This window comes from Parastagonospora nodorum, assembly GCF_000146915.1.
Source record: "Parastagonospora nodorum SN15 chromosome Unknown scaffold_6, whole genome shotgun sequence".
NCBI lineage: Eukaryota > Fungi > Ascomycota > Dothideomycetes > Pleosporales > Phaeosphaeriaceae > Parastagonospora > Parastagonospora nodorum.
The window spans coordinates 967359-993342 of NW_001884554.1; the positions used below are offsets into that span (position 1 = coordinate 967359).

Sequence of the window (25984 nt, forward strand, 5' to 3'; positions counted from 1 at the left end):
GAAGGTGGGCCGAATTGCATTGTTCACGATCCAAGGTACTGTCATCTTGTGGGAGGGAACGTTGGGGACCGTGGGGATTTTATTATACAGTCGGGACTAAAGGTTACAGACCCGCCTCCGGGAACGTGCGGAAAATAGTCATGCTAGTGCTTCACAGCTCTCCGTCGGACTCGGCTTGCGCTTCTGGGCCAAATAAATCAACGGGCACAGGCGGTGCCCATCGACGAGGCGACGGCTTCTTTGCGCTACCAGTAAAGGCTGGCGTGCCATGGATTGAGTCGTGACGACCGCGTGATGGCTGACGCGAGTTGGGGCCGGAAGGAGGCGGCGTGACGGCAAGACCATTCAGTTTGGATATCGAGCCGTTCATCTTGCGTTGGAACGCCTCTTCCGTGATACCTGCAGCTTCTTGTTGTACTTGAGGAACAGGAGTGTGAGGCCCTGTTTCCTTTGTTTGCTTCGGTGCCAGTGTCCGAGTTATGGGTCTCATTGCTACAAGATAGAGTTAGTCTAAGGCTATCTCGTGAGACGTTGGCGTGACTTGCCGATGTGCTCATATAAGATGCGCTTGCCCGACTGCAAGACTTCTAGCTTCTTCCGCAAGGTGTCACGCTCACATCGCACGTCTTCAGACTCAGCAGCAATGGCCTGGAGCTGTTCATCATCCATGTCCGCAGTCAGAGTTGGTGAGAAGATAGCGGACAAGTCTTTGATCAAGCAGTTCTCAATCGCTAGAACTGCGGTGTTGTTGATAAACACAGATATTGCGCTCTACTCATTTGTTAACATTTCGTAATACTGGAAAGCAGAATCAGAGACTGACCTTGTAGTATGTTTGCATCAGATCAAGAATCTCAGAGTTGGTGAAATCATCAAGCGACTCGGTCAAGAGGCGCTGGCTGGAAGTGGAAGTAGCATGCGAAGTGCTGGTTTGTCCGAATGCGAAAGGATGCGGAACACCCTTGTTTTGGCTGTCCAGCTTCCTCTGATATCTAGATGCCCTTAGTTGTTCCAAGTCCCCTAGGAATCCAGGATCGTAAGTGATGGGCTCTTGCTCTGTGTAGGGAACGAGCAGTTCTTCCAACTTGGCTTCGACGGTGCGCCAACGCCTGTCTAATTCAGGTTGTACTTGTCTCAGCATTAACAGGTTGCGTGTCCTTGGATCAACTGAGCGAACCAATGGCTTCCTCAACGTATAATTTCATGGCTTTGAAGACTTGCTGCAGATGATGTTTGGCAATTTCGCTCCAGTTTTGAGATTGTTCCCGAAATACTTGGCCAATGACCCATGGATTCACGAGTGATGGCAGTCCCTGTGGTCGACTTTGACGGACACTCACGCCTATGTGGTTCTCGAGGAAATGTGCCCGAGTAATAGATTTCGGCTGCTCAAACCAGTCATGGTACTGCCAATCGGATGGGTACGACTCTCCGAGGAAGCTTGTTGGGACGTCATTGTGTGTTGCATCAGCTGTGATGGCCCAAGTGTGACCCTTCTGGTACATGACTTGAGCAAATGCAATGTTCAAATTTTGTATGGCCGTGCGCAAACGGGTAGGTGCTTGTTCGTCTGGTCCTGCAACGTTGAAGAAGCGGTCGCTGTAAATTCCCCTCAGAGCATCGTTAGTCAGCGTCTGGAATCTGACGGCGTGTTTGGTGAGGTAGATGCGCTGCTCTCTGGTAGTCTCGCGCGTGCTTCCCAACGCCTCTAAACTTGACTGTGTAGATGCAATGGCTCCTTGGATAGCCGTAACAAGAGACGGTAGCTCCATGCTGATGTGTTCCAACAACATTTTGGAAAGTTTCGTCCTGAGGGCGGCGATACTCGACATGGCTGCGTGGGTGGGATGCCCAGAGGCCGCTGCTGAAGAAAGATTTTTCCATCTCGTCTCGCTCGACGTCCGAATGATCACTCGTGTTGAAACACCTGTTTCTGACCGCGAACCAGCCGTGCGTTAGCTTGCACTTTTCATTCCTTGCGAGCCGCAGCAAGTCTTTTTCGGACTCGCTACCCTGATCGACTTTGTCTGGTTTGGTGATGACGCCTAGGGTCCTGGAGCGTTCCGGATCGTACTTCCTGATGTACTTGAACGGCTTCTGGTTCTCCGGATCGTTGCCCGCCATCACGACGGCAAGTATTATGGATTTTGGCTTAGACATGTAGCTTGCCACCAAATCAGCAATCTTGTTGGCGCCTCCTCCACCATTGAAGTCCTCTTCAATCATGCCAGGAAGATCAACGATAGTCAACGAAGGCACGTCGGGCCCCGAGTACTTTACTCGTAGAACATCCTTGAAGATAGAATTGCGACCCACGCTGCTACCTTGCGCCATTAGGTCCTTTGCTTCTTCAATAACAGATGGGAACGAGAAGTCCTCGCGGGATGAGAAGACATGTTCGAATTTCGAGAGCTCGTGTTGCTGTCCTGGTGCTCTCTTGTCGCAGGGCATGATGCTGCACGATATTTTTGTAGTGTTTGCCCTTCGAAGCACGACCTCGGTTGCAAAAGTAGTACCCAATGACTCTTTCATTGGGAACCGAAGTCTTGTGAGGCCTTCCAGCAACGAGCTCTTGCCTGTTGACTGCTCGCCGCATACGACCAATTGAGGAAGGTCAATGCCATGATGTTCGATACCCTGGCAGCGGAGTTCATCAATGGCGTCCAATAGGGCAACTTGCTCTGGAGTTTGAAGCAGCTCAAGGGTATCTCCCTCTGTGGACTGGGGAGCCATTGTGGCGGAAGTTCGACAGATGGCTTCGAAGAAGGTGAGTGGAGATAGCTATGGAGTCTTTACGCCAGTGTACAAGGAGTCTGACTTTGTTTGTATATGTTTGAATAGTCAAGATAGAGATGAGAGTTCTGGCCGTGGTAGTGGTACAGTTGCGATGTTCTTATAACTTGCACGGCTTAATTTGGACCCCATTTCAAACCTACCAACGGACAGAAATGTTACATTACGCGGCTATGGTAAACAGGGGTTGTCTCATGAACCGCTTTTTCTGGGTCGAAATTGTTCGTACCACACAGCTCATAGACGAGATAGTCGAATGAGAACCTCCTAGAGCAGTTTGTACGCGGGACAAGCGCTCGAAGCAGCCTGCATTGTTTCAAAATGACTTTGATCGTCAAGTAACGCATTGCTCTGCAGGTGTTGAAGGAGGTTGGGTATGCCCGCTGACTCGTCGCTTTTTCCCAGAGCTCGCATGTAGGCGTACAAGTCTATGCCCAGGTGTTATTTTAGATGCCGGGAAGTCCCGTAAATCATCGGAGAAACCGTACAAATGGGGTATTTCAGCGTAAGTCATTGGAGGAGTGTGACTTGTGCGCTTACGACATGCATGGTGATATCCGTGGAGCTGCAGATTGTTCACTCGGCAGCGGCTAAACCAACGAGCAAGCGCTGATACAGAAACAGAAAGTCTATTACAGACACACGTCTGCTTGATAGCTATTTCCAGTATTCCGAATATTGTTGCAAACCTCCTTTCAGGTTCGCATCCACGTTACGCGCAAGCACATCTCTACTCCCTGGAGTACCTGCTGTGCGATCTGCCTTGTCGCTCATGGCATTGCTCTGCCAATGCGAGTATGTTGCGAGTATGTAAGAAAGACAGTGGGGCTTCGGTCGAGATACCGATACGAGACCTACAAGGAGCGGCCATAAGCGCTTCTAGGATTGTGTCGAAACATGTGGCGCAACAAGGGTGCGGCGCAGTAATTCGAAACGACATTCCCACACAAAACTGTAGAGCTTGGTTGTAGTCGTTTTGCCACTGTAAAACGTGTTGCGCCTCGTCTATGAGGCGTGCAGCAGTCCAATTTCCCAATGCACGTTTTCTTCCGTCCCGTGGATTGCAATGCTGTAAGACTTTATCAATAGTCCGTCCCCAGTACTTACTCTACCAATATTTGCACCTATTCTCGGATAAGTCTATCAACACCCAAATTCATTGCCAGGTGTTCTCTTGGGTCATGTCAACGATGACCTTGTGGCTTTGGCTGGTCTGAGTATTCATAACGAAAGTTTTTTTCATTCTCGGGAGGTGTACCGAGGGTATTGAGTAGCAAACGAATCTAGAGTCCTATTGTTGATCGGAAAGCCAGGCGTTCGCTAGATTTACCAAGTCGCGTCGTCATTTATCATAAAGGCTGCCCCCGGGTTTGGGATGCAATTACATGCATACGTATGATGCCCGTTACTTGTAAAATACGTCACGGATATATTGCAGTTGATGCAGGTGATCAGAAACGCAGGAACCACCGGGCTTTGTCGACAAAAGAAACCCCGCGCGGGGCTGCTAGGCTGGAATTGGCCACCTGGGTAATCAGGGGCTGCACCCCCAAATCTTGAGCTCGCTCTGCATCCTCTCTTATTCATCTCACGAGACATTGCCTGAACATATGACCTGGGGAATCTCCAAGTCAGGAACATGATCATCTGTGTGTGAACCAAGTTTTGTGTGCGTGATCTGTGTTGTCCCAAGAACAGAGCCAAGTCCCCGCGAATTCTACTCCCAGGCCCATGCAGTACGCATTAGCTGCATCGAGCAAGACAACATTCGGACAAATATGATCTTGGTTACATTCGGCAGACTAGCCGAGTTCTCCAGATGGGGAACTGCACGTCTACTGGTGGATCGGTCGTTCATTACCCGGTTTTCCTTCCATTAATTTAGCCTTCAATTTCGAGGAACGTTGGTATACGAGCGCTTCACTATACAGCGACGATCAACTTCGCCCTATAAATATAAAGAGCCGAACTTCGATCATGATGAAGTTCATTCAATTGCCTCGTTATCATGTTGGGATTCACACTCCTTGCACTGGCGGCTACGGCCCTGGCTGCACCTCAGTCCTTGTTCACTAGACAGAGCGCCAACCTTCCTAGCAATCTATCATGGAAGTCGTCTGGCATTCTTGTCACACCTAAGAAGGACAGTCGCAACGTTGCTGGTATCAAGGATCCGTCAATCGTCTTCTACAACAATGCGTAAGTTGTGCTTCCGAACCACCCATGTGAAATGTGTCTAACTTCGAGTCTGCTAGCTACCACATCTTTGCTAGCACGGCAAAGGGTGAGGGTTACAATCTTGTGTACTTCAACTTCACGGACTTTGCTCAAGCGAACGCTGCCCCATTCTTCTACCTGGACCAGTCTCCCATCGGCACTGGATATCGCGCAGCGCCGGAAGTGTTCTACTTTGCGCCACAGAAGTTGTGGTACCTCATTTACCAGAACGGCAATGCAGCATACTCCACCAACCCCGACATCAGCAACCCTGCTGGATGGACAGCACCTCAGACCTTTTATGCCAGTACTCCAGCGCTGATCGCCGAGGGTCTTCTGAACCCTCAACAAGGATACTGGGTGGACATGTGGGTCATCTGCGACGACAAGAACTGCCATCTCTTCTCACACGACGACAACGGCCGCCTGTACCGAAGCCAAACCTCTCTGGCACAGTTCCCCAAAGGCATGAGCGACCCAGTTATTGCTCTGCAAGAACCGAACAAAAACGATCTCTTCGAAGCTTCAAATGTGTACTCGATCGGCAACGGCACATACCTCCTTCTCGTCGAGTGCATTGGCCAAGGTTCTTCTGGTGGAGGTGTTCGATACTTCCGCTCATGGACTTCAAACGACATTGCTGGCAAATGGACACCCTACCTAGACACCCAAGACCGTCCCTTTGCAGGTGCTGCAAATGTGCAGTTCTCGGGCACCAAGTGGACAACGAGCATCAGCCACGGCGAGATGATCAGGACAGACGTGGACCAGAAGCTCAGTATCGGAGCACCAGGCGCATGGAGATATTTGTACCAAGGTATTGACCCAAGCTCTACCGCTGATTACAACAGCCTGCCCTGGAACCTGGGTCTTATCACACAAGCTTGAAGAAAGCTGAGAGTGTGAAGGGAGGAGCTTATGTGTTACGATGAACGTCTTTAGTTACTCACAGAAGATGAAAATTAAATTCATGACAGTTATCAAACCAGCATCATCATCTTAACGTGCACATCCTATCGTCACTTGACTAGCCCAACCTGCCGTGAATCAGTTCCAGGTCTTCTAAGGTGTGTTGCAAGGGGTTGTACCTACTGAAAAATGACGTCCTTGTCATATTCTCGCGATTCAGCAGTTCTTAAGATTATGCCGACTTCATGAGCTGACTCCGCGCCACATATAACGATGCATTTCACCCCGTGAAACGCACATCGTAGGTTATGAATGGCCATCAAAGGTGAGACCTGGAGGAAGTCGAACACAGTGCTAGGAAAACTAGGGATACACACCCAACACAAGACGACATGGCCGTGAGGGTTCTTGCGTTAGGATGACCAATTGTTAGAAAGGATGGGTACATACAGCTTCGCGAGCTAATTGCACGGTCACTGCGATGGTATGTAGTTGCCTGCCACTGACCTCGTTTCAGAGGATTTCGAAAATGGCACACGGCGTCTTGATCCACGATGGTTATGTATGACGTTGAGTCGATAGAAAGCCGTCCCGGCCTCGGAATAGATCTGTCGACATACGCGAGGCAATGCGAGTTGGCGATCGATGTCGAAAACACGAAGACGTGTGGAACCTTCTACAGAGAAACTCGAGGTGTCTTGTTGAGAATAGATACGCATGCCACTCATGGCGTAGTCCCAGATCATGGTACGGATTTTGGCGGGTAGAGTTAGGAGAGGGGAGTTGACACTGTTGTCTCGCGCACTGGTTGGTGGTTAGCTGCTGCACAAATGACGCCCAGAAGGTTTTACTTACAGATGAATAAGATGCTATGGAGTATGTAGTAGAGACACAAGACCGTTCCTCAGGCGCGGGACTCTGTGTCGCCGTTTTTTGGGTCCAGGGCCGCGCTTTGCAATAGCAGTGGGATCATGGAACACTGTTCTCTCATGCGTGGAGCGCAGAGAATAACGAGCTGATATCTTATTTGCCTGTGTGTACGAGTAAATATGTACACCCACATTCTCCCTACCTAACCGTCCCTCATCTCCAATCCACAGACACACAAACCCATATCAATGCCTACCATCAAAAGCTCCAAATGAACACACCATACATCACAAGTTTACCCACCAATACCGAAGTAAGATGAACTTGATACACAAATCTCAATTACTCCACTAATCTACACCACATTGCCCTTTCCTCCATTCCTCCACATTCGCCTGTTATATACAAGTAAATATGTACACCCACATCCTGCCCTCTCCTTTCCCCTTCTTCCTTCTCCCTCCCACCACAGTCATTACGGGCCACTCACCCAGAGCAGCAGTAAACATTAACACATACCGCGCAAAGCCACAAAATCCACGCCTCACACACGCACACAAACATACAGGAACACACACAAGGAGAATAGGCAAGACAACCTTTGGTACAAGTAACAGTGATGAGATAAGAGAGAAGTAATTTCTTCCTTGGGAAACGAGAAAAGTTTAACTGGGCTGTTTAGAAAGCACTCCAGTGGTATCAAAAAAAGAGACGGCCTTTAGAAGAGAAAACACACACGCTGCCACAGTACTCCCCATAAGCTCGTCCGGGAAATGGTGATCCAAACAAGCTTCTAGCTCCACACTGCCTTGTCTTTGAAGAAAGTGCCGTGGAACATCTGCATGTCCCGATGCGCAGGCGTCATTGTATGATGTACGCGTGAAGACTTGCGCGAATCCGTCCAGGTGGCTCCTAGATCCCCAAAATGGCTGACATAGTACTGTTACAAATGCTCAAGAAACTTGCTCCTCCTAGTCAAGCTACTCCGGCTGTTGATATTGCGGACATTCCTCGGCTTATCCGCGTTGCTCTAAAGCGCAGGTATGGGTGGAGGAGCAGAAGAATCGGTCAAAACAGGATTACGGAGAGTGACACCGCTCGCATTACTGGTCGCGAGAAGGGTATCAGATGTCGAGTTCATAGGCTTTTCGCTCGCGCTTATATCGCCGGTGCCTTTGGGCCTGACAGGCTGCCGAAGAGTTGCTCCGGTGGCAGGCGGCCCACGTTGCCTAACCGATCGGGGTAAGACTGTGGGGCAGGTGAGTAGCCCTTCGCCTTGTTGCGGTACCATTCGAGCAAGATGCCAGACACGACGAGCAAGAAGGTGAGTACGAGGGCGATTGCGAGGCCGATGAGCACGATAGCCCAGAGCGCGAGGTGTTTCTCTGTGTAGCTGTTAGTCTGTGTCAAATAAAGCAGGTGCTTGTTGCAACTTACGCTCGTTTTGGAAGAATTGGTCTGGACGTTCTACAAAGATTGATGACAAGCTGCCATCGGTAGTCGAGCCATCCGCACCCTTGGTAGCTAACAGGAACGGTACAAGACTAGTGCCATTGAACAGAGCAGCGGACACTTTGCCGCCTTTGAAGTTGGGGATAACGATCTGTCCCATAAGCAGAAGGTCGTGGTTGTTCTCGATCACATCTGATTGGCCGTGGCTTTCTGTGAGAGTAATAATTTGTATGCCGCGAATATCAGTGCCCTGCCCGAAGAGTTTGCTGTCGACAGGTGTCCATTTGCCGTTTTGGAAGCGCTGGAGGAAGGCGGTACTGTCGCTACCTTGTCCGGCAGCCCATAAATCTTTTCCATCTGCACTGGCAATAGTAAGAGCCTGGACTGGACCTGGGAAGGCATTGGCATCCGGGATCATGGTAAATTGGCTATTCGACGAGTCATACTCCAAGATCGTCGTCGTGTTGGTCCCAGATGTCAGGTTGCCTGCAATAACAAGCTTGGTGTCACTGATCCAAGTCATGGATGACACTTGACCGGAGAGGCCGTTACCTGGGCTGGTCCATTGGCTGCGTTCCGTATTCCAGATGCACACAGCAGCGCAGCTCAAGGCACCTGCGGACAGGAATCGACCACCGACGTAGATGTCCTTCGAGTTGGGCCTTGGTGAGATGGCATTGACCGTGACGTTCTGTCCCTGGAGCGGTGGCGGTTGGCTGGTAATGAATGCGTTGGTACCAAGATCATAAGCGACTAGGCCAGCAACACGGCCACCGATGTTTCCAGTGACCATGCCTCCAGCGAAAAGAATGTTGTCTTGTACAGCGAGCGCAGTGAAAGTCGAGTTGGCGTCGATTTGATCGTTGAAACCAGCGATCCTGTCACCGTTGGCTCCATCAATGATGACGACGTTGGTGATGTTTTGGTCCTCTGGTCCAGTAGTAGCGAAGTGGCCAGCGAGAATAGTCTTGTTGTTTCCGTTCTCTTGGTAGAAGCGGCCAGTGCGAACACCAGTGATGCTCAAGTCCTGTCCCTGAAGGATTGCTCGCTTGCGTGAAGGCGCACTCTCTTGTTGGGCTTGCAAGTCGATGGGGAATGCTCCAAGCGAGAGGTCGCCACTGTTGCTCCGGAGCTCAGCGGTACCACTTGCGAGGAGGGATCCAGAGGATACGGAGCCTCCAAACCAGCGGTCACTTCCAGGTACATCAGCGAACGTCATCAACCGGCCAGACATCGCAAGCGAATAGAACTTCAGGTTGTGTAGCCAGTTGCGTCGAGAGGGAACCCAGACAGCGAAATCCTGAACATTCGTGGCGCTGTTGCCGTCGAAAGCGTTGACCCGGGAGAAGAACCCACTAACAGCGAGTACTTGCTCGGGTTGGTTGGCAGTGATGTTGAGTGAGAAGGGTACCAAGAATAGAACTACACCATCAACACCCGCACCAAGTGGTCGCCATTGATTGTCGACAAGGGCAGCCACTCCGTTCAGTCCTTGTACGTTGTTTTCTCCAGTGTTGGTGAAGTTACCACCAACGTAGAGCATGCTCGAGTTGTAGTACATGGTCATGACTTGACTGTTAAGACCACGGTTTGGCAACGACGAAGCGTTAGAGGCATCTCGACCAAAGCGGAAGATGTTGTTGCGGCCGTCATTGTTTGAGAAGTTGCCAGCAACATAAAGATTCTGATCATCTGCAGCCAAACTGGTAATGAGTGCGTTCCCTCGTGGCTCCAGGCTAGCGCCAGCGGCATTGATGACCGAATCGGAAGTGCTAGTCTCGTCCATTTGCGAACCTGGTTTGTACTCAAAGAGTCCGTTGATGTTTCCAGAAGTGGCCTTGAGTAGTGTAAAACGCACTCTCTGTGCCACAACAGTCAGCGGCGCTGGGCCTTGACCAGGCGCAGGCCGAAGGACGACGGTAGGCCTGAAGCCGCTGGTTGCGTCAATGTACCCGTTGTAAACTTCGTCGTACTTGTCGAAGTTGTTCGTCTGCCAGAGGATGATCCCAGCAGGGTTGGTGTCAGCACGAGACATGGACGCAGTAACGTTGACACGACCACGAGTCCCGCAAGTTCCGTCACCTTGACATCCAGGAGTGTAGATGGTGACAGAGTAGTTGCCAGATTGTTGGATGTCGGGAGAGAACGAGACGGACACCGATTCCGTGTCAATAGGATTTCCTTGAAGCGTCGTTGTGAGGTATTCAGAGTTGCTGTTGTGCGATGGTGAGGTCTGCCAGTTGCCAGTATTGGTGGATTGCGATCGTGCTGTGGTAGATGGGCCACAATTCTCTGGCTCATTGAAGTTATCGATGGCGTAGGAGTACATAGCTATCGTAGTCAGCATTATGTCAGGATAAAAGAGCGTCAAAGCTTACCATCCTGGAACAGCTGGATGCCGTTTAACCCAGCCCCAGAGCCATACCACTCTGAGATGTCTAGCCTGAACGAGTTCATACCAACGACGTTGACGAAAGTGAAATCCTGGGCAGTGGTGTTGCCTTGCGGGAGAGGACATCTGGCGTCGCAGAAAGCTTGTCGGCCTGTTGAGGGATCGGTGTATGTCATGTTCATGATGCCGCCATCTGGCAGCGCCGTGAATCGGAAAGTCTTGGTACCACGGCCGTCATTGTCGGTGTTGTACAGCTTCAGTCTCGTCGGCTCGAAGCCGAATCCGAAGTCGGCTTTCCAGAAGCCAGGTGCGTTGTCAGCGAGGAGCCAGGTCTGGCCTGATCCACCTGTGCTGAAGTCACTTTTACAGGCAATAACCTTTGGGTCAGTGAAGCCGGGCTGTCCCGAGCTCGTCTGCGCAGAGATTTGTCCGCTGCCAACGGGAATGAGCTGAGTGGCGTTTTCGGATGCGACGGTTGCATTGCCGCTGCCGAGGCCTGTGAATTCTCCTCCAAAGACGATGTTGCCATTTGATGCTTGCACAATAGAATGAACAGCGCCGTTGAAACCATTGAACGACAGTTCTTGCCAGCCATTCTTCCACATAATAGCATTAGTCGAATTTAAACCTTCAAACTGTCCACCGACGTAAACCTGGCCACCGCTCTTGTCGCAGTAAAGAGTGTCGACTGCTCCATTGAGGCCCTCTAGCGCCTCGATCTTGCCGTCGGTCGCGTTGAGGAGAGCAATGCCACCAGGAGTACGCATGCCACCAACGGCAGTGAAGTTGCCCGCAAAGACCAGTCGCTCGGCGCCGTTGATCTGCAGACTGCACATGGCCTTGATGTCGCCGTCGGTTATGTTTATCGAGGCGAATACGCCATTGGGATATCGCGACAGGAGTGTTCCATTGCGGGAGGGGGTTTCCTGGCTCTGGCCCTCATATTGGTATAGGGATATCGCATCGAAGTCGCCGGCGAATGCGACCCTGCCGAGGTTCTGGAGGTTCAGGTTCGGCGATGGGACCTGCTGGAATGTGTATGCGGAAGTGAAGGGCGATGATGCGAAAAGCAGCGAGAGGGCAAGCTTGCCGGCGCCCGTGGCCAAGAGGGAAGCGAACGGCTCTCTCATGGCGGCGGCGGGCAGCGGTGCTCGCGCGGAATGATAGATGGGTGTGGTGTTGGAGTTCGCGGGAGTTCGTTTACGACGAGGTTGCCACGCTCATGGCCGGGATTGACGAGTTGGGCAGGTGCGTTTGCTGACGGTGGCAGCGACGATCACGATCGCGGAAAGCGCGACTTGGGTATCTCGAACACCCTTTGCACACTGCAGTGGCCTGTCGCGACGCGCGTGAGGTACGTCCGGCGAGTATATCAGTCGGCCTGGTGCTTGGGTCGCCGGTCGCTGTTGCGGTTTGATGGCGTCGCGGATGTATTGCTGCCGGTGATGCGATTGCTTGGCAGGAACGTTTAACGGAAGTATTATGCGGCTTGGGGTGCGATTTGCCGTGTCGGTTGCTCGCGAATTCTGAAACGAATGACTGAGGTGAGAGAGATGGTGTGCAGGAATCGACGACAACAGCCTCGCAAAGGCGCCGTGAGGGTGTTGAGTTGAGCGTGTTAGATCGTGTCCCAGGGGAAGGCGCTGGGGTCAGCGCGGGCAGGAGCGACCTTGTGGTGCCGAAGATGAGGGAGCGTGGGTGGAGCTGCCCAGCGACGCGCTTATTGGCGAGGAATGCGGCACTAGTCTTTAGGGCGAGCGTGCACGGCCAACGGTGAAGATCGATTCGACACTCACTCTCACACCAAACGCGGAAGCAATTCGAGCATCCAAGACAAGCGCAATTCCTGGTTGCGTTCACGCTGCAGGTTCTTCTTTTTGCAGCTGCGAGGCAGATCGGAATGGCGAGAGAGATGTGGAGACGACTGGCCTCCTTTATCCTGGACACTCATCCTTCCAATCAGCTAGCGTCCGGCCCACGCATTTGTTCCTCACGTTGCGCACTATCCCGCACCGTGGCTGGGGTGACACCGAAGCCATTGGATGGAACCGAGTTTCGCGGGCACCGTGTAACCGTCGTTGCTTTTGCGCCTTTTGTCATCGCAACCTCAACTCCTCGCATGCATGTGACCGGGTACTCCTCGCGATCGCCAAACACTGCCTGCGCACTGATAATGTAGCGCGCGGTGTCGTCGTGGCAATGAATTCTATTTTGAACCGTGAAATCCACCGTTCCCGGCGCAAGTCGCTGCATCACCGACGATCAGCCCAGTTATCCCAACGGCTTTTCGCGGTCGAGTCGCCAGTGCCTTTCTGCTCCACCACAATACTCGAGACTTCGGCCGTTTGGTCTCGGTGCCTTGGGAGCCTGTCATACGAGCCGGCAACATCAAGAGCACTCGCCATTTCCAGCATTGTGCCTACGTGATGCGCTGCCTTGCAGATCATGTAGACTCTTCTCTACCAGTATGCAGCACTTTCTTGAGCATAGGTATAATTGCGTTGGTTACGTTGCTTTGGGTTGCTTTGGGGATGCGTCATGATGCAAGGACAACCCCACGTGTCACTGCGTATCTGATCCTCGCATGCTGTCGGCCTGTTTCACAAAGCACCCCGGCCACCTCTAACGGCCAGCCTTTGTGCGGTGATGCGGTGATTCCAGATTCCGATTTCTCGGTGTCGGGCTACTCATGCCTTGCATATGAGGAAAATAAGCTTGCCTGTGATCTGCAAGACCAGCTATTTCGTAATAATGATTAAATTGAGGGTTGTGATCTAAATGTCTACTATGAAGTACAGTCTATGGTCGCCGCTACGCTGATGCGTTGAAACGGAATATGCTCAATCAAGTGAGGCCACTAGCGGTCACCGCTGCTCTTTCTCAGGATCCTTGATCTTATCCTTGTCCTTGAAGCCCCTGTCATTATCCATTTCTGTGTTCAAGTCGAACTCGTCAATGAAAAGAGTCGAGAAGAGTGCGACAGCACTCAGGACGGTCATGACAATCCATATGTATTTGAGGGCGTCAGTGTAGCTCTCGCGGAGTTGCTCTTTCATCAGGCCTGCAGGCATATCCTTGATGATCTGGACCAGGCCAGCAGCGTCCTTGGAGTACACGCCCGCCATGTCGGCGAGCAATGGGAACGTGAGCATCTTCTTTCTCATCTGGTTTTGGAAAATCACTCCACCAATCGCGACACCAAGAGTCTGACCGAAGGCGCGAAAGAACGAGAACATGTTGGCCGCGTAAGCTTGATCTTTAACGGCAGCAGAAGCCTGCACAGCCAAAGCCATGGCGGGGAACAGCATTCCAGTCCCGACACCACCAACCAAGTTGAGGAACACCCAGGCGACAGTTGATGTGTCGGGTTTGAGCAAGATCAGTAGACCCGAGCCCAGCGTTGCAAGGAACCAGCCTATCCAGTTTGCCCAGCGATATTTACCGGTCACCGCAATGGTTATACCAGTAGCAATGGATCCTGGCGCCACCGTGAAGGTCCAGGGAAACATTGCGACGCCAGCAAGGATGGGACCCATCCCCTTCACTGCCTCAAAGTAGAGGGGCATGAAGTATAGAACAGCCCATAAGAGAATGCCATGGATAGTGGTTGTGAGGTAAAGGATTGCAGCCGACTTGGTCTTGAAGATCGATGTGCGAATCAGAGGATGCGGCGCAAAGTATTCCTGGTGCACCACGAAGGCTACAATGCCAGCGGCACTGACAATCAGGGGAACAAGTGTCCTCCAGGAGTCCCACGCATACTGTACGCCACCCCATGTGACTGGAATAAGGAAGCCTGTCGTGGATGCGAGAAAAAGAACCATGCCAATCCAATCCACTTCCCTCAGCTTGGCGAGGAAATCGCCATTTCGTTGATTGAGCTTGAGGAAAATGGTGATAAGGACAGCCCCAAGCCCGAGGAAATGGTATGTTAATCCAGAACACCCAACGCCAGGTCACATTCTGTGCGAAGCCGCCACCTAGCAATGGGCCTGCTACGGTACCAACACTCCACATGGCCCCAAAAAAACTAAACCATTTGCCTCGCTCACGGAGAGGCACGGTGTCGACGACCACCAGCTCCGTGAGGGAGATGATTCCACCACCACCCACTCCCTGAATCGAACGACCGACCAGGACGACAGTAAAGTTGTTCGCGACAGCCGGGATGATAGATCCCGCAAGGAAGAATGCCAGACTAACGTAGATCAAGGCTTTGCGGCCGAATATGTGGGAGAAGGATCCGAGGACGGGCTGAAAGACAGTCGAGGTCAAGAGGAATGATGTGCCTGCCCAGAATGCTTCGATGGCTGAGCCGCCTAGTGCCCTGGCCATGATCTTTGATACATTAGGCAATGTTCAGATTACTGGAGTCAAGAACGCTTACTGGTAAGGCCACTGATATGGATGTAGCGTCCAGTGCAGCCATCAAGGTGATGATACAGAGGCTGAGGAAGGCAGCGATGAAACGCCATCCTGGCTCAAACTTCCGTGGTACTGGAGATGTCGAAAGCTCCGAATTCGAGTCGTTGAGTGATTCTGACTGAGGAACTTTGAGTTTTGGATCGTCCTCCCTCGGGGACTGTGTTGTTGCCATGGCTTTGGGATAGACGGCCAGTAAGATACTCTGTAGGTATTCAAGATCCCGTTAAAAACACCAGTGATTTACCAATAGTAGTCGAGGCTGTTTTCTTGTACTTGGTCCTGTGCTTCATGGTGGCAGGTAGCAAGCTTTAGATATACTCGTAATCGGGACTAAAATGGGCCATTTGCAAGCCACATTAGGGACTCGGCTGAACGCAGATAGTCAGGCGCGGACTTGATTACATGGCGCTACATGATCGGATGAACATTGCTCTGTCGGACATGTCGGACGGGTGTGTTCCCAAAGCAGTTTGCGAATCTGTTATCTCAAACGGAAGATTTGCGCGGATGCGCCGCTCATTGGGCATTTAGGCACCCATGGAGCGCCTGAAATGTACGAATTGACGTTACAGAGGCCAATGTGAGATGCGTATAGTCGAAAGGATTGACCTCGTAAGGTTTGGGTCTAGACCGAGCGGCGGGACTTTTTGACGGCGCGCCCGCTGAATCTACCCCGGAGTTGTGAAGTTGACCGATCCTTTGTTGTGAGTTACGGGCAGTTGTTCCTCCGACTCACATAGCAACACCGATGGGCATCTGCGTCTCTCCGACCAACACGTCATGATTAGTCTAGATATTTATGCGATGTGGATAGATACAGTCAGTATAATTTCTGGTGTTACGAGGGAAGAAGAGTCGTGCTTTGCGCGGCGCAAGTCCACGTTCGAGTGGTGACTCAGCAAGACTGCCCTAGGAATTCCTGACCAGCCACGTCGAAATGGTGTACGGCATCCTTGACGCTTTCATCAACATCATCAACATGTTCGCGACTTCAACCGCGATGAGAGCGCATACTAGATGCGTACTGATTCCCTTCTGCATCTCACCTGTGTCCATATGTTCTGCGCATGTTTCATCCTCTTGCGCCATACGCCAGGCCACCGAAATGACACAATGACGCTTTGCGCATCTTTGGTACCCTGAATGTGATGACTGTCAGGCACAACGTCGTTTCGACCACGATTCTTCTCATGATCTGTGATCTGTTGAGTCTTCCTGAAAACTGGGAGGCAACAAGTTGTCTCACCAAACTCGCCTCGCTATCGCCCTTTGAAGCGACGTCATCATGTCCCTCTTTGTTTGATACTCGTGTCTCTGCAATGGTTACTGCTTGCATCACTGCTCACATGCACAGATGTGCGCTCTTGTCCCTTTGTCGGGTAATTTTCTGGAACGTCTTCTAGATAAGTGTAGCTCCTCCTTGCCTCGCTTTTAGCGACACCCGAGGGAATGTACGGACGACAAGAATATACACCGTTTTCAGGAAAGCAGCACAGCCAGCACATTTTATGGCAACCTTCCCTTAGAGGCATGGAGCGGCCGGTCCGATCGTTCGAGTCGTTCTTGCGTACTGCGCCTCCACATCAAACGCAACCTCCTCCTGATAATAAGCCTTTGCCAGCAATACCAAGCCCAAGATTAGCGCAAAAGACGGCAGCACCTTCAATTCAATCAAAATCTTTACACCGGAAACCTAGCTGGAAGGCTCCCCCTGACTGGGACGAACCAAGTTCGCCAAAACAGGATCCGCAGACCTCATCATTTTCCGCCCCTCGTAATTACCGACTGATTATTCCAGAACCGTCTCCTGGTATCGGGGATGATCATGATTCAATTGTGTGGCAATTCAACTCAAGTCCTACTCAACACTCTTATCTTACACCTATAGAGCGAACAAAGTCACGACCGACCATCCTCGCCACACCGCTCTTCATACTCCGCATTCGCACATACAGCTGTGCCCGAAAACGACTACTGTCTCCTAGATCTACCGGCCAACCCCAATATCAGAATACCGTCACCTGATTCAGCAGTAACTCATCCAGTCGCGACCTCCAGTAGAAATACGGAGACCTTCTCAGATACACCGCTCCCAGACGTCATGCTTCGTTCCTCTAACTCAATGATGAAGCAAAAGGCGTTCTCCCAGCTCGGGTCCGAAAATCCCGCAGAAGAACAGGCGGGTCTCCCACCTTCGGCCATCCCACCCAGATCTTTCGGGGCTGGTAATGGAAACGAGGCTGTTCTTTCGATGCGTGGCAAGAAACTTCAATCACTCAGCCAAGGAGGTCTCAAGCTTGAAGAAGAGTCAGAGTCAGGGGATTCGAGCGAAAGATCACAACAGCTCCCAGTGTCTCTGGACTATCACAATGCTCTAGCAGATCAGTATCACGAAGCTTACCTCCACGACTCCTCAGCCCAGACTGAGAGTACCGAGAAGAACACCATGACAAGTTATTTCTTCATGAGGTCGTCAAAAGTACCCTCGAAAAGTGCTGAGCTCATGCCACGACCGCTGTCATGGAAGAAAGACCCGAATGGCTCTTCGCCTGGAAGCTCTCAATCAAATATACACACGGACGTCACACCAAATTCTCAGGGCGTAAGCAGAAGGCATCGGAAGGTGGCTGCTTGGGTACCCTTCCATCAGCGTACGCACTCCCAACACTGCTCTAGTCTCGAAGAAGAGCAGGCTGGTTCCGCGAGTGATTCTGCATCCGCCACTCGTCGTGAAATCTCTGGTGTTGAAAAGCTCCGCTTGCTGAACAAAGAGATAATTTTGTCAAAACTTGTTCCTCAGGTAAAGCGGTTAAGATCGAACATTACAGGCGACGACTTGGCAGGTAAGAACGCAGCAACTGCGTTGCCCGCAGGCTCATTTCCAATGGAGCAGCCTCGTCCACTTTTCCGGCTCCCAGGAGGACTAGTGATCGTGCGACAGCCGCCCACGCCAACCCCAAAGTCGCGAGATAATAGCTTTTCAGGTCCTTCCACTGCCTTGAACATACCGCAAAACGACTCGTACGCGGACTTGTCTGGATTTGATATAGTACCATCTCCGAGGCGACCATCTTCGTTGTACAGTCAACAATCAGAATCTCCAGTCGGCGGCTGTCAGATCAGTACATGGCAGATTACGCTCACCCATCAGCCTTCCCGCCCTCGCCTCAAAGTCGATCGAGCACTTCGTCTCCACCAACATCCTCGCTTGCTCACGAGATAGAAATCCCACGTACGCCACCACCCATACCGTCTCAACACGAGCCGAGAACGCCCCCAACATTGTCATCTTGGTCACAACGGGATGAAGGCCGAATGGACGATGATCGTGCCGACAGTGCGAATGAAGACGAGCCACGGAGACGGAAACTTCATACGGGCATACTCAATAAAGCAAGAGATGCTCGTGATTCTTGGAAAAGACATCAAAGACATGCCAAGCATATGAAATTAAAACAGAGTATTCGAGTGCTTGGTCCGACTGATCCAGGTGTTTCTGAGGCTTATATGAGGCGTGAAGATCGTGTTCCAGGACACGGTGATGCTCGTGCCGGTAGGCTACCAGGGTATATGGATGGTGGTCTCATATAGAGGAACTAGAATGTAAGAAATGCTCCGATTTGATCGAAGTACATACCTGTTCATCAAGGTCATGTGAAATATGACATCTCTTCGACGCTCTTAGGCTTAAAGCCGAGCTATCTCCGCCAGCGTACTTGCACCCTCGATGAGAGTGATGACCCACTTTAGCTCCATCCCATCAGACACGCTCATCATGCAAACTCTTACAATACCTGCATCGATCACGAAAAGGAAACAAGCATGTACAAGATGTAGGCAGCGAAAAAAGAAATGCGATGTGCGCGCCCTCGTGTCGTTCAGAAGAGCTGCTGCTGACATACAATAGGCTGCCCGTCCTGCGTGTGCTCTTTGCACCAAATGGGGTCTCAGCTGCGAGTATAGCATTATCGCTCGGGATCGGCAGGACGACGTGATGTCCGTGGCACGAGAATTGCCCGCGCTTCGGTCGAGCCTGGAGGCTACAGATAGTATTGACCCCGATCAAACTGGCGCATTAGACTTCATGTCGTTTCCAGGTCTGAACTTCGACCTTTCCACACCAGTCTTGCCAAAATGGTATCCCGATTCAGAGGTCAGTTCTGAAGACCAAAGTATCCTGCAAGAGACGCATCTTCCGTCATACGATCTTCTTGTCGAGCTCGTTGATCTCTTCTTTGAACATCTCTACCACGTGTTCCCGTGTTTTCATCAGAAAGTGTTTATCGAGCAGGTACAATTAGGCACAACACAAAGTCAATCGCCAATTCTGCTCTTCGCGATATGCTGTGTCACTGCACGGTTCCATCTGGACGCAACGGTCAGGCAGCGCGAGAGAGAATGGTACGAACAGGCAAAATTTTCGTACCAACTCACACAACGAAACCCGGATCCTGCTTTACCCACCATTCAAGCTGCACTTCTAATCATAGAGTACGCTTGTACCGCTGGTGACTTTTCGTCAGCTTGGCTCTTCCTCGGGAAAGCGTGGAGACAGGCAATTGCTCTCGGCATGAACCGCATGGATGCGAGCAGTGCTGTCTCTATGGATGGTAGACCCAGAGAAATCGATGTCGATCATGCTACTAACACATCAGTCAAAGATGGAAAGGGTCTGACTGCAGTAGACAAAGAAGAACGACGGCGGACTATGTGGCTACTCTTCATTGTGGACCGATACCATTCGTGGCCCACTGGCTGGCCGAACGCCCTTCCGGAGACACATTTCAAGGTCGATATACCTGTAGCAGATTCATCATTCCAGGCAATGGATCCGTTTACAAAGCATAGCGTGGCTACTACAACGCCTTTTACTCGCAAACTTAGCCGCTTGATCACCTCCTCGAATTCGGCAAACGAACCCGTCAACGTCTTCCGCTACATCTGCATCGCCCACGTACTCCTCGGCCGCGTCGCAGAGCTAGTACACTCCTTACACGATTCTCCAAACACGCCCGAATACGTAGAAGAATGTGAAGAACTGGACTCGTACCTTGTGAAGCTCCGCCTAAGCATTCCTCGCCAAGCTACCTCCGTACTTGAAGCTCAGTCCGCGGATAGAGGTCTCGTTGTGTGGCTTCAGGTAGTACTAGACACATCTGCAATGCTCCTGAATTACCGTTGCACCAAAAATGACCCTGCAGCTGATGCTTCGTCCCGTTTCCTGGTCGCAGTCGCAGCTGCACGCCACACGGCACAGGTCATCAGAGATGCCTCGCGAGTTTCAATCGAACTGCTCATTACCCCACACATCGCTTCGTCATTATACATTGCGGCCTTGGTGCTTGTAATAGAATGGCGAACCACCGGAGATGCAAAGCTCAAAGAAGAGATAGACCTCATTGCGCTAGTATTCGATCGCATGAATGAGGCGTTCGCGTACTTGGGACTGAAATTCAAATACGCACTCGAGCATGATTTGGAAAGGAGTCAAGGGAAGAAGTTGGAAGAGTTGAGAGAACTTGGCTTGAGAGGTCTTTTGGCTGATTGTTCCAAGTGGTCGCATATTAAAGACAAGCTTGTCAAGAACGGTATACACATTGATATTACTTGAAAGGAAGAAGTTTCTATGGGATCGTTCTGAACTGCATTCCCTCCATAGCAGACAGCAAATGGACAGCATGCAACTACAGCATGTTGAGTGAGCGCTTACCAAAATGGGAAAGCTGCGCCAGGCCGCTCTCAGACCCTTCCTTGACGCCTTCTAGAAACTAGACAAGCAGCCTTCCACCGTCTGACGTTACAAACGAGCCCGTCGCAAACCGATCCCGCATGAGATACGCATACGCCTCCGCAATATCCTCAGGCTGCCCCAACGTCTTTGCCAAACTCACAGTCTCCTTCATTTTATTCGCTCCATCCTCCCCAATCTTCCCCAAATACCTTTGCAGCAACTCAGTCTCGATGGCCCCAGGAACAACGCAATTGATCCTGATCGGCGCCATATCCGTCGCCAGACCACGCACAAGTCCATCGATCGACGCGCCAGCAGCTGCGATGGTTGTCCATCCTGGCATTGGCTTGTAGGTGTTTGTTCCACTGGTGACGGTGAACGACGAACTATCGCTCACAGGCACATAAGCGCCCGAAGAAATGAGTCTGGCGATAATAGCTGGGACTGCGAGACGTAGGAACAAAGGCTTCAGGGTAGATTCGACAGTGACATCTCCAAGTTTCCCCGTATCGTCGCCGCCACCAGCGGTGAACACGACGTGGTCTATCTTCTTGCTGCCGCGGTCGGTCGCGTTTTCGAATATGCCTTTGAGGTTCGCTTCGATGTTGGTTTGGTCCTTGAGGTCGCATGCGAAGCCTGCTACGTTGGAGGCTGGCAGGTCGGGGTAGAAGGAGCGCAAAAGTGTGACTTTGTCGTCCACCTTTGGTTGACCTGAGCCGGAGATGGTCACTTGAGCTCCCTTGGAGAGCGCTAGGTTGGCGGTTGCGAAACCGATGCCTGAGGTGCCGCCGAAGACGAGGACGTGAGTTCCCTTCAGGCGGTCTTGGTGAGCCATTGTAGCTTTAAGTACCTAATGTTTAGTTTGCGGTGGAGTATGAAGTCATAGAGAGATGTAGGGATGAGTATTTTTCAGTCTACGATACGTCCTTATATAATTCTACATCCGCATTCATTAAAAACCTTGCACTGTTATTCTATGCTTATGTCCGTTTTGTCCCCGCCCATGCCCGCCATGTTGTCAATCCACCGGCGGGCACCAGCGGGCTCGATGTCGACCATCTCCAGATGAGGAAATGTGATTGGCCACTGTGGCGGCGACGCTAATGCATTGGCGGGGAGGTCGGCGGTTTATACCAGCTGTGCAGTCCGTTCTGCAAGACTAAGAATGTGTGACCTCTTTGCTTTGCTTAGACATATTGCGGGTATTCTGGGCACATGTAGTCGTCCGGGTGTCTTCAGATCGCTTTCTGTTGTATCATTAATGCATTGACAACGACGACGATACCCCATGATGCGCCGTTTATTACATCCTTGCCCTAGTCGAACTCTCGACGCCTCATCATAATCGATGGTTTCGACATCTCGTGTTATTCACTTACCATGGCCGAAATTCACAGGCAGGGAAGTAGAGTGGCTGGTGCTTTGTGAGAGTTGAAAGCGCAACCAGAGGATGTGACAGTGGGGCAAGGCGCGAACTCAGCCGTGCCAGCACGCAGGCGCACGCATGGCGTTCACACAACATCTTACCTACTGCGCGTTCTCTTTTGAACATCACACTGTACGTATGCCATCCACCTCAAATCTTTCTCAAACATGCGGCTACCAATTTGTACAGTGTTTTCCGCCATCTTCTCGCAACAAGTTTGCAGAATGTCAGGGCTACTCGTTCAGCCTGTATTACATGAGGATGCCTTGAAATGCGCTCAGTTACGGACTGCCAGCCTTGGATCCCTCGTTATCGGACGGCCCCCACCATATCCAGGCTACCTCGAGGATCAGGTGGAGACCATACAGAACGACCTGGTCAAGAAGCCTCACGTTCATCACCTGAAAGTTGTCGATGCAGACGAGATTATCGCATACGCCAAATGGGAAATTTATCCCAATGGACGTCCAGACTTGGGAAAGCTGAAGCAACCAATGGACGAGGAATCCAAGACTGTTGATCAGTACGGACGACTGCGAGAAGCTGCACACGAATACTTCTGTCGGCGCAACGGTGGTCCCATGGGAAGCCGTCCTCACATACGTAAGTCAGCACTTTCAGCAACGAATACAGCCACTTCTCGTACGATGGAGCGATTATGGCAATGGTTTCGCTAACATTCTCTCTGTTAGTGCTAGCCTTGCTCGTAACATCGGAAGAGCACAGGCGTAGAGGTGCGGGTAGTTTACTCCTTCAATGGGGTATTGAAAGGTCGGAGCAATCCAAAATACCGTGCTATCTGCAGGCTTCTGCGCAAGGCAGACGACTTTACGGAAAGTATGGCTTCCAGGCTATCGAAACAGTCGAGTTCGATTTGTTCGAATATGGATTGGAAGGCACGGAAGAGATGACGGAAATGATCCGACAGCCGTCAGACATCTAAGAAAGTGCAGCGAACGGCAGGGCACAGTGCCTCGCCAAAGAATAGGCGATCGGGGGGATAAGAAGGAAAAGCAAGGCTGATTCTAGAACATCTAAGCTCAAAATCTCGACGACTCTCGCTCAAGGCACCCCAGTGCCGACCATGTATCTCATAGGTGGATATTTCGCTCGCTACTTTCTTCCTGTTGTGTTTGGGTTGCTGCGCACTCATTTCCAGCCCCCATTTTGATGAAGCGGTTAAGCGACATGCTGTGGACTTGCCAGTGTCTGACACACCACTAAAGCGTTCTGATGCGTTGCCTCAAATATTGTGTAGGGCAACACATGAGCCTAGTGAAGCCTGCCGTACCAATAGAAGTCTTCTGCGCGCTCTAGTCGTCAGCGCGATCTCGGTGGCTGCAGAACGTTGGGGTCCAATCTGATAAAGGTGGCTTTTGCAGGACGCCATGTAGAGGCATGGCAACATGCTGCCTTGTGTGCGATTCTCAAACCCGAGAACATAAAAGTCGTGAGATATCTTTCATTCATTACAGATGTGATAACGATTACCCAAAATTGAGACTAGGCTTTCTTGCTTTCGTTGCAATATGCTGGGCGATGAGCTCCAGGCATCCTCCTCGCGCAAATCTGTCAGTTCTGCACACAAACCGACATCTCCGAAGATCGAAACCTTCGAACTCTCAGAGAAGGAGCATCCTTACATACCAGTCAGCACAACCAAGATCTTAGGCAAATTCACACGAGATCCGCCACCCGAACACTCGAACGCTGAGCTACAAAAGCTTCGTGCCCGTGTTTCGCAACACAGCGAGATCGCCGAAGATGTGCGAAAATGGGCCAAGAATCGTGAGAGTAGCACGCTGTTTAAAGTCCTCTTACGTGCTGTTTTCTGGAACGATGTGAAGGTGAACATGCCTGCGGAGCAGAAATTGCTCAACACTATACATCATTTCTTTCCACCCCGAGCAGACATCAAGGTTGTGGTATGCGATTTCGGTGACGGCCGAGCGCAACAGCAGAGCGTACGTCTTGGTGATCTGGAGAAAGGTATGTCGGCAATACCATCGCGATCTACTTTGCTAATCAGCGCAGAGTTCAGAGAGAAACCATCATGGTCTACTGTACGATGGATGTAGGTCAATTCACAAAATAGCTGCCAGACTGTACTGATGCTAGTGTAGACATGCTCCTATTGGTGTCGGACTACTACATTCGGTAATGGTAGACCTTCCCCTGAATGTGCACGACTGATTTGAGTAGTCTGTGGAAGCCCTCTTCTTCCATACCGGATCCAAAGTGATGGGCCGCCCCTTTGTAAAGGCAGGCCGCGCAGGTTGGCCATATCTTGAGCTCGAACAATTCGATCTCCGAAGCACGCGCTCGATACAGGACTCGCGCGACATACTACGAATCCTTAAATCCGTGCCTCAAGTCACCAGCAAGATAGATGCTCAAGTCTTCGACGGAGACAACAACGACAACCTCGTCAAGGATGTTACCTGGAGAGCTCAATATGTCGGCAAAAGTGTGAACTTTTGGGACCTGGCGGAAGCTGATTTACCCTGGCAACTATCGGAAGGCAGTCAATTTAATATGAATGGTCCTTCTGAGGGCGTACGAACGACAAAGCTTGAGCAAGTTACGCAGTCACTGACGAGGCACCCTCACTTTCAAGAGGCATATCTTGCAAGGAACCCGCTGCGATGTTTTCATCGGGATGACGGTAATTTATATCGCCCCAAGACTAGCTATGGCTAATGTTTCCAGGCTTTCTACTCACCATGTCGCCGGCCGCAGGTGTCGATTATCTGAACGCAAACATGCAACACTACTTGCATACACCCCCCGAAGAGCTCAAAGAAGACAACTTCGCCTCCTGTGTCTCTCACATATACCGCGAGTTTTCCGAAACTGGCACAGATACGTGGCGCAGGAAAAACGCTGAATGGTTTTTGGTGTACCTGGTCACGGAACTTGGGACGACGCCACACAATATTCGACAAGGGTACAGCGTACCTTCGCTGATGGATGCTTATGATGCTATCGTCCACGAACTGGTAAGTCAATAGTTGCAAACGTTATCAGCATCACTGACTCCGTACAGAAAGAGCGCAGATACGACCGTTGGCAGCGCAACGAGACCATAAATCTAGTGCGCGCCTATCTCGTCTGCATAGACGAGTTGACTGTGCTTGGCGAGATCTTCTCCAAGAAGCTCGACTTCTTTAGACGTCTTCAGAAAGACTGTGATCATTTCGAAGAGCTCGACAATGATGCGGGCCTACCTCCTGACAACGACAATGGCGAGACGACGTCAGAGCGGATTGGGTTTGCAGAGCACATCATGGAAGAATCGACAGCCACGTGCAAAAGACTCACTGCCGATCTTCGTGACTCACTCAACTCAGTAAGTCATATTATCCGCCAACGAGGCTATATTTGCTGACAACTGAACCACAGCTTTTCCAACTGCGCTCAATCGAGCAAAACGAACTCGCTATCATCGCTGACACGCAGCACAAAGCCATCTTCGTCTTTACCGGATTCACCATCGTCTTCCTCCCACTCTCGTTCTTTACATCATACTTTGGCATGAATCTGAAAGGTATCATTGACACTGATAAGACACAGGAGTACTACTGGAAGGTGTGCGGCAGTGTGGCATTCGGTATTGTGTTACTGGTGTGTATATATGCTTTCAGGTATCGGATCAGACAGAGTCTGAGCAGGTATCGGTCGAAACAGGAGGGTTTTGCTGTCTGAAGCAGTGTGTAGTCATGCAGTTTTCACATTACAACGCAATGATTTTCCTCAAGAGACATCGATT

General features: G+C 51.2%; 10 protein-coding genes across 10 annotated transcripts; 5 read left to right on the forward strand and 5 right to left on the reverse strand.

Moving 5' to 3' along the window:
* Positions 1-151: 151 nt before the first annotated feature.
* SNOG_04545 (hypothetical protein) lies at positions 152-2733 on the reverse strand (the record flags this gene model as incomplete). Its single annotated transcript, XM_001794908.1, has 5 exons — positions 152-399; positions 546-771; positions 818-1109; positions 1396-1677; positions 1775-2733. 5 exons carry the CDS (start codon positions 2731-2733, stop codon positions 152-154), a joined length of 2007 nt encoding a protein of 668 aa, XP_001794960.1.
* Positions 2734-4801: 2068 nt separating this feature from the next.
* SNOG_04546 (hypothetical protein) lies at positions 4802-5995 on the forward strand (the record flags this gene model as incomplete). The annotated part of the gene is made up of 2 exons (XM_001794909.1): positions 4802-4992; positions 5049-5995. 2 exons carry the CDS (start codon positions 4802-4804, stop codon positions 5896-5898), a joined length of 1041 nt encoding a protein of 346 aa, XP_001794961.1. The 3' UTR covers positions 5899-5995.
* Positions 5996-7947: 1952 nt separating this feature from the next.
* On the reverse strand, positions 7948-11863 carry SNOG_04547 (hypothetical protein; the record flags this gene model as incomplete). Its single annotated transcript, XM_001794910.1, has 3 exons — positions 10620-11863; positions 8261-10572; positions 7948-8190 (listed from the first exon to the last, which is right to left on the reverse strand). Exons 1-3 carry the CDS (start codon positions 11761-11763, stop codon positions 7948-7950), a joined length of 3699 nt encoding a protein of 1232 aa, XP_001794962.1. The 5' UTR covers positions 11764-11863.
* Positions 11864-12592: 729 nt separating this feature from the next.
* SNOG_04548 (hypothetical protein) lies at positions 12593-13047 on the reverse strand (the record flags this gene model as incomplete). The annotated part of the gene is made up of 2 exons (XM_001794911.1): positions 12593-12800; positions 12890-13047. The coding sequence occupies 2 exons, from the start codon at positions 13045-13047 to the stop codon at positions 12593-12595; spliced, it is 366 nt and encodes a 121-aa protein (XP_001794963.1).
* Positions 13048-13497: 450 nt separating this feature from the next.
* On the reverse strand, positions 13498-14968 carry SNOG_04549 (hypothetical protein; the record flags this gene model as incomplete). Its single annotated transcript, XM_001794912.1, has 2 exons — positions 13498-14514; positions 14579-14968. 2 exons carry the CDS (start codon positions 14966-14968, stop codon positions 13498-13500), a joined length of 1407 nt encoding a protein of 468 aa, XP_001794964.1.
* Positions 14969-17159: 2191 nt separating this feature from the next.
* SNOG_04550 (hypothetical protein) lies at positions 17160-18366 on the forward strand (the record flags this gene model as incomplete). Its single annotated transcript, XM_001794913.1, has 2 exons — positions 17160-17901; positions 18143-18366. The coding sequence occupies 2 exons, from the start codon at positions 17160-17162 to the stop codon at positions 18364-18366; spliced, it is 966 nt and encodes a 321-aa protein (XP_001794965.1).
* Positions 18367-19052: 686 nt separating this feature from the next.
* SNOG_04551 (hypothetical protein) lies at positions 19053-20669 on the forward strand (the record flags this gene model as incomplete). Its single annotated transcript, XM_001794914.1, has 1 exon — positions 19053-20669. One exon carries the CDS (start codon positions 19053-19055, stop codon positions 20667-20669), a length of 1617 nt encoding a protein of 538 aa, XP_001794966.1.
* A 157-nt stretch (positions 20670-20826) lies between these two features.
* SNOG_04552 (hypothetical protein) lies at positions 20827-21624 on the reverse strand (the record flags this gene model as incomplete). The annotated part of the gene is made up of 1 exon (XM_001794915.1): positions 20827-21624. One exon carries the CDS (start codon positions 21622-21624, stop codon positions 20827-20829), a length of 798 nt encoding a protein of 265 aa, XP_001794967.1.
* Positions 21625-22169: 545 nt separating this feature from the next.
* Positions 22170-23158, forward strand: SNOG_04553 (hypothetical protein; the record flags this gene model as incomplete). The annotated part of the gene is made up of 3 exons (XM_001794916.1): positions 22170-22194; positions 22405-22818; positions 22914-23158. The coding sequence occupies 3 exons, from the start codon at positions 22170-22172 to the stop codon at positions 23156-23158; spliced, it is 684 nt and encodes a 227-aa protein (XP_001794968.1).
* A 586-nt stretch (positions 23159-23744) lies between these two features.
* On the forward strand, positions 23745-25920 carry SNOG_04555 (hypothetical protein; the record flags this gene model as incomplete). The annotated part of the gene is made up of 6 exons (XM_001794917.1): positions 23745-24204; positions 24428-24682; positions 24925-25214; positions 25262-25564; positions 25618-25839; positions 25903-25920. The coding sequence occupies 6 exons, from the start codon at positions 23745-23747 to the stop codon at positions 25918-25920; spliced, it is 1548 nt and encodes a 515-aa protein (XP_001794969.1).
* Between the last annotated feature and the right edge of the window lie 64 nt (positions 25921-25984).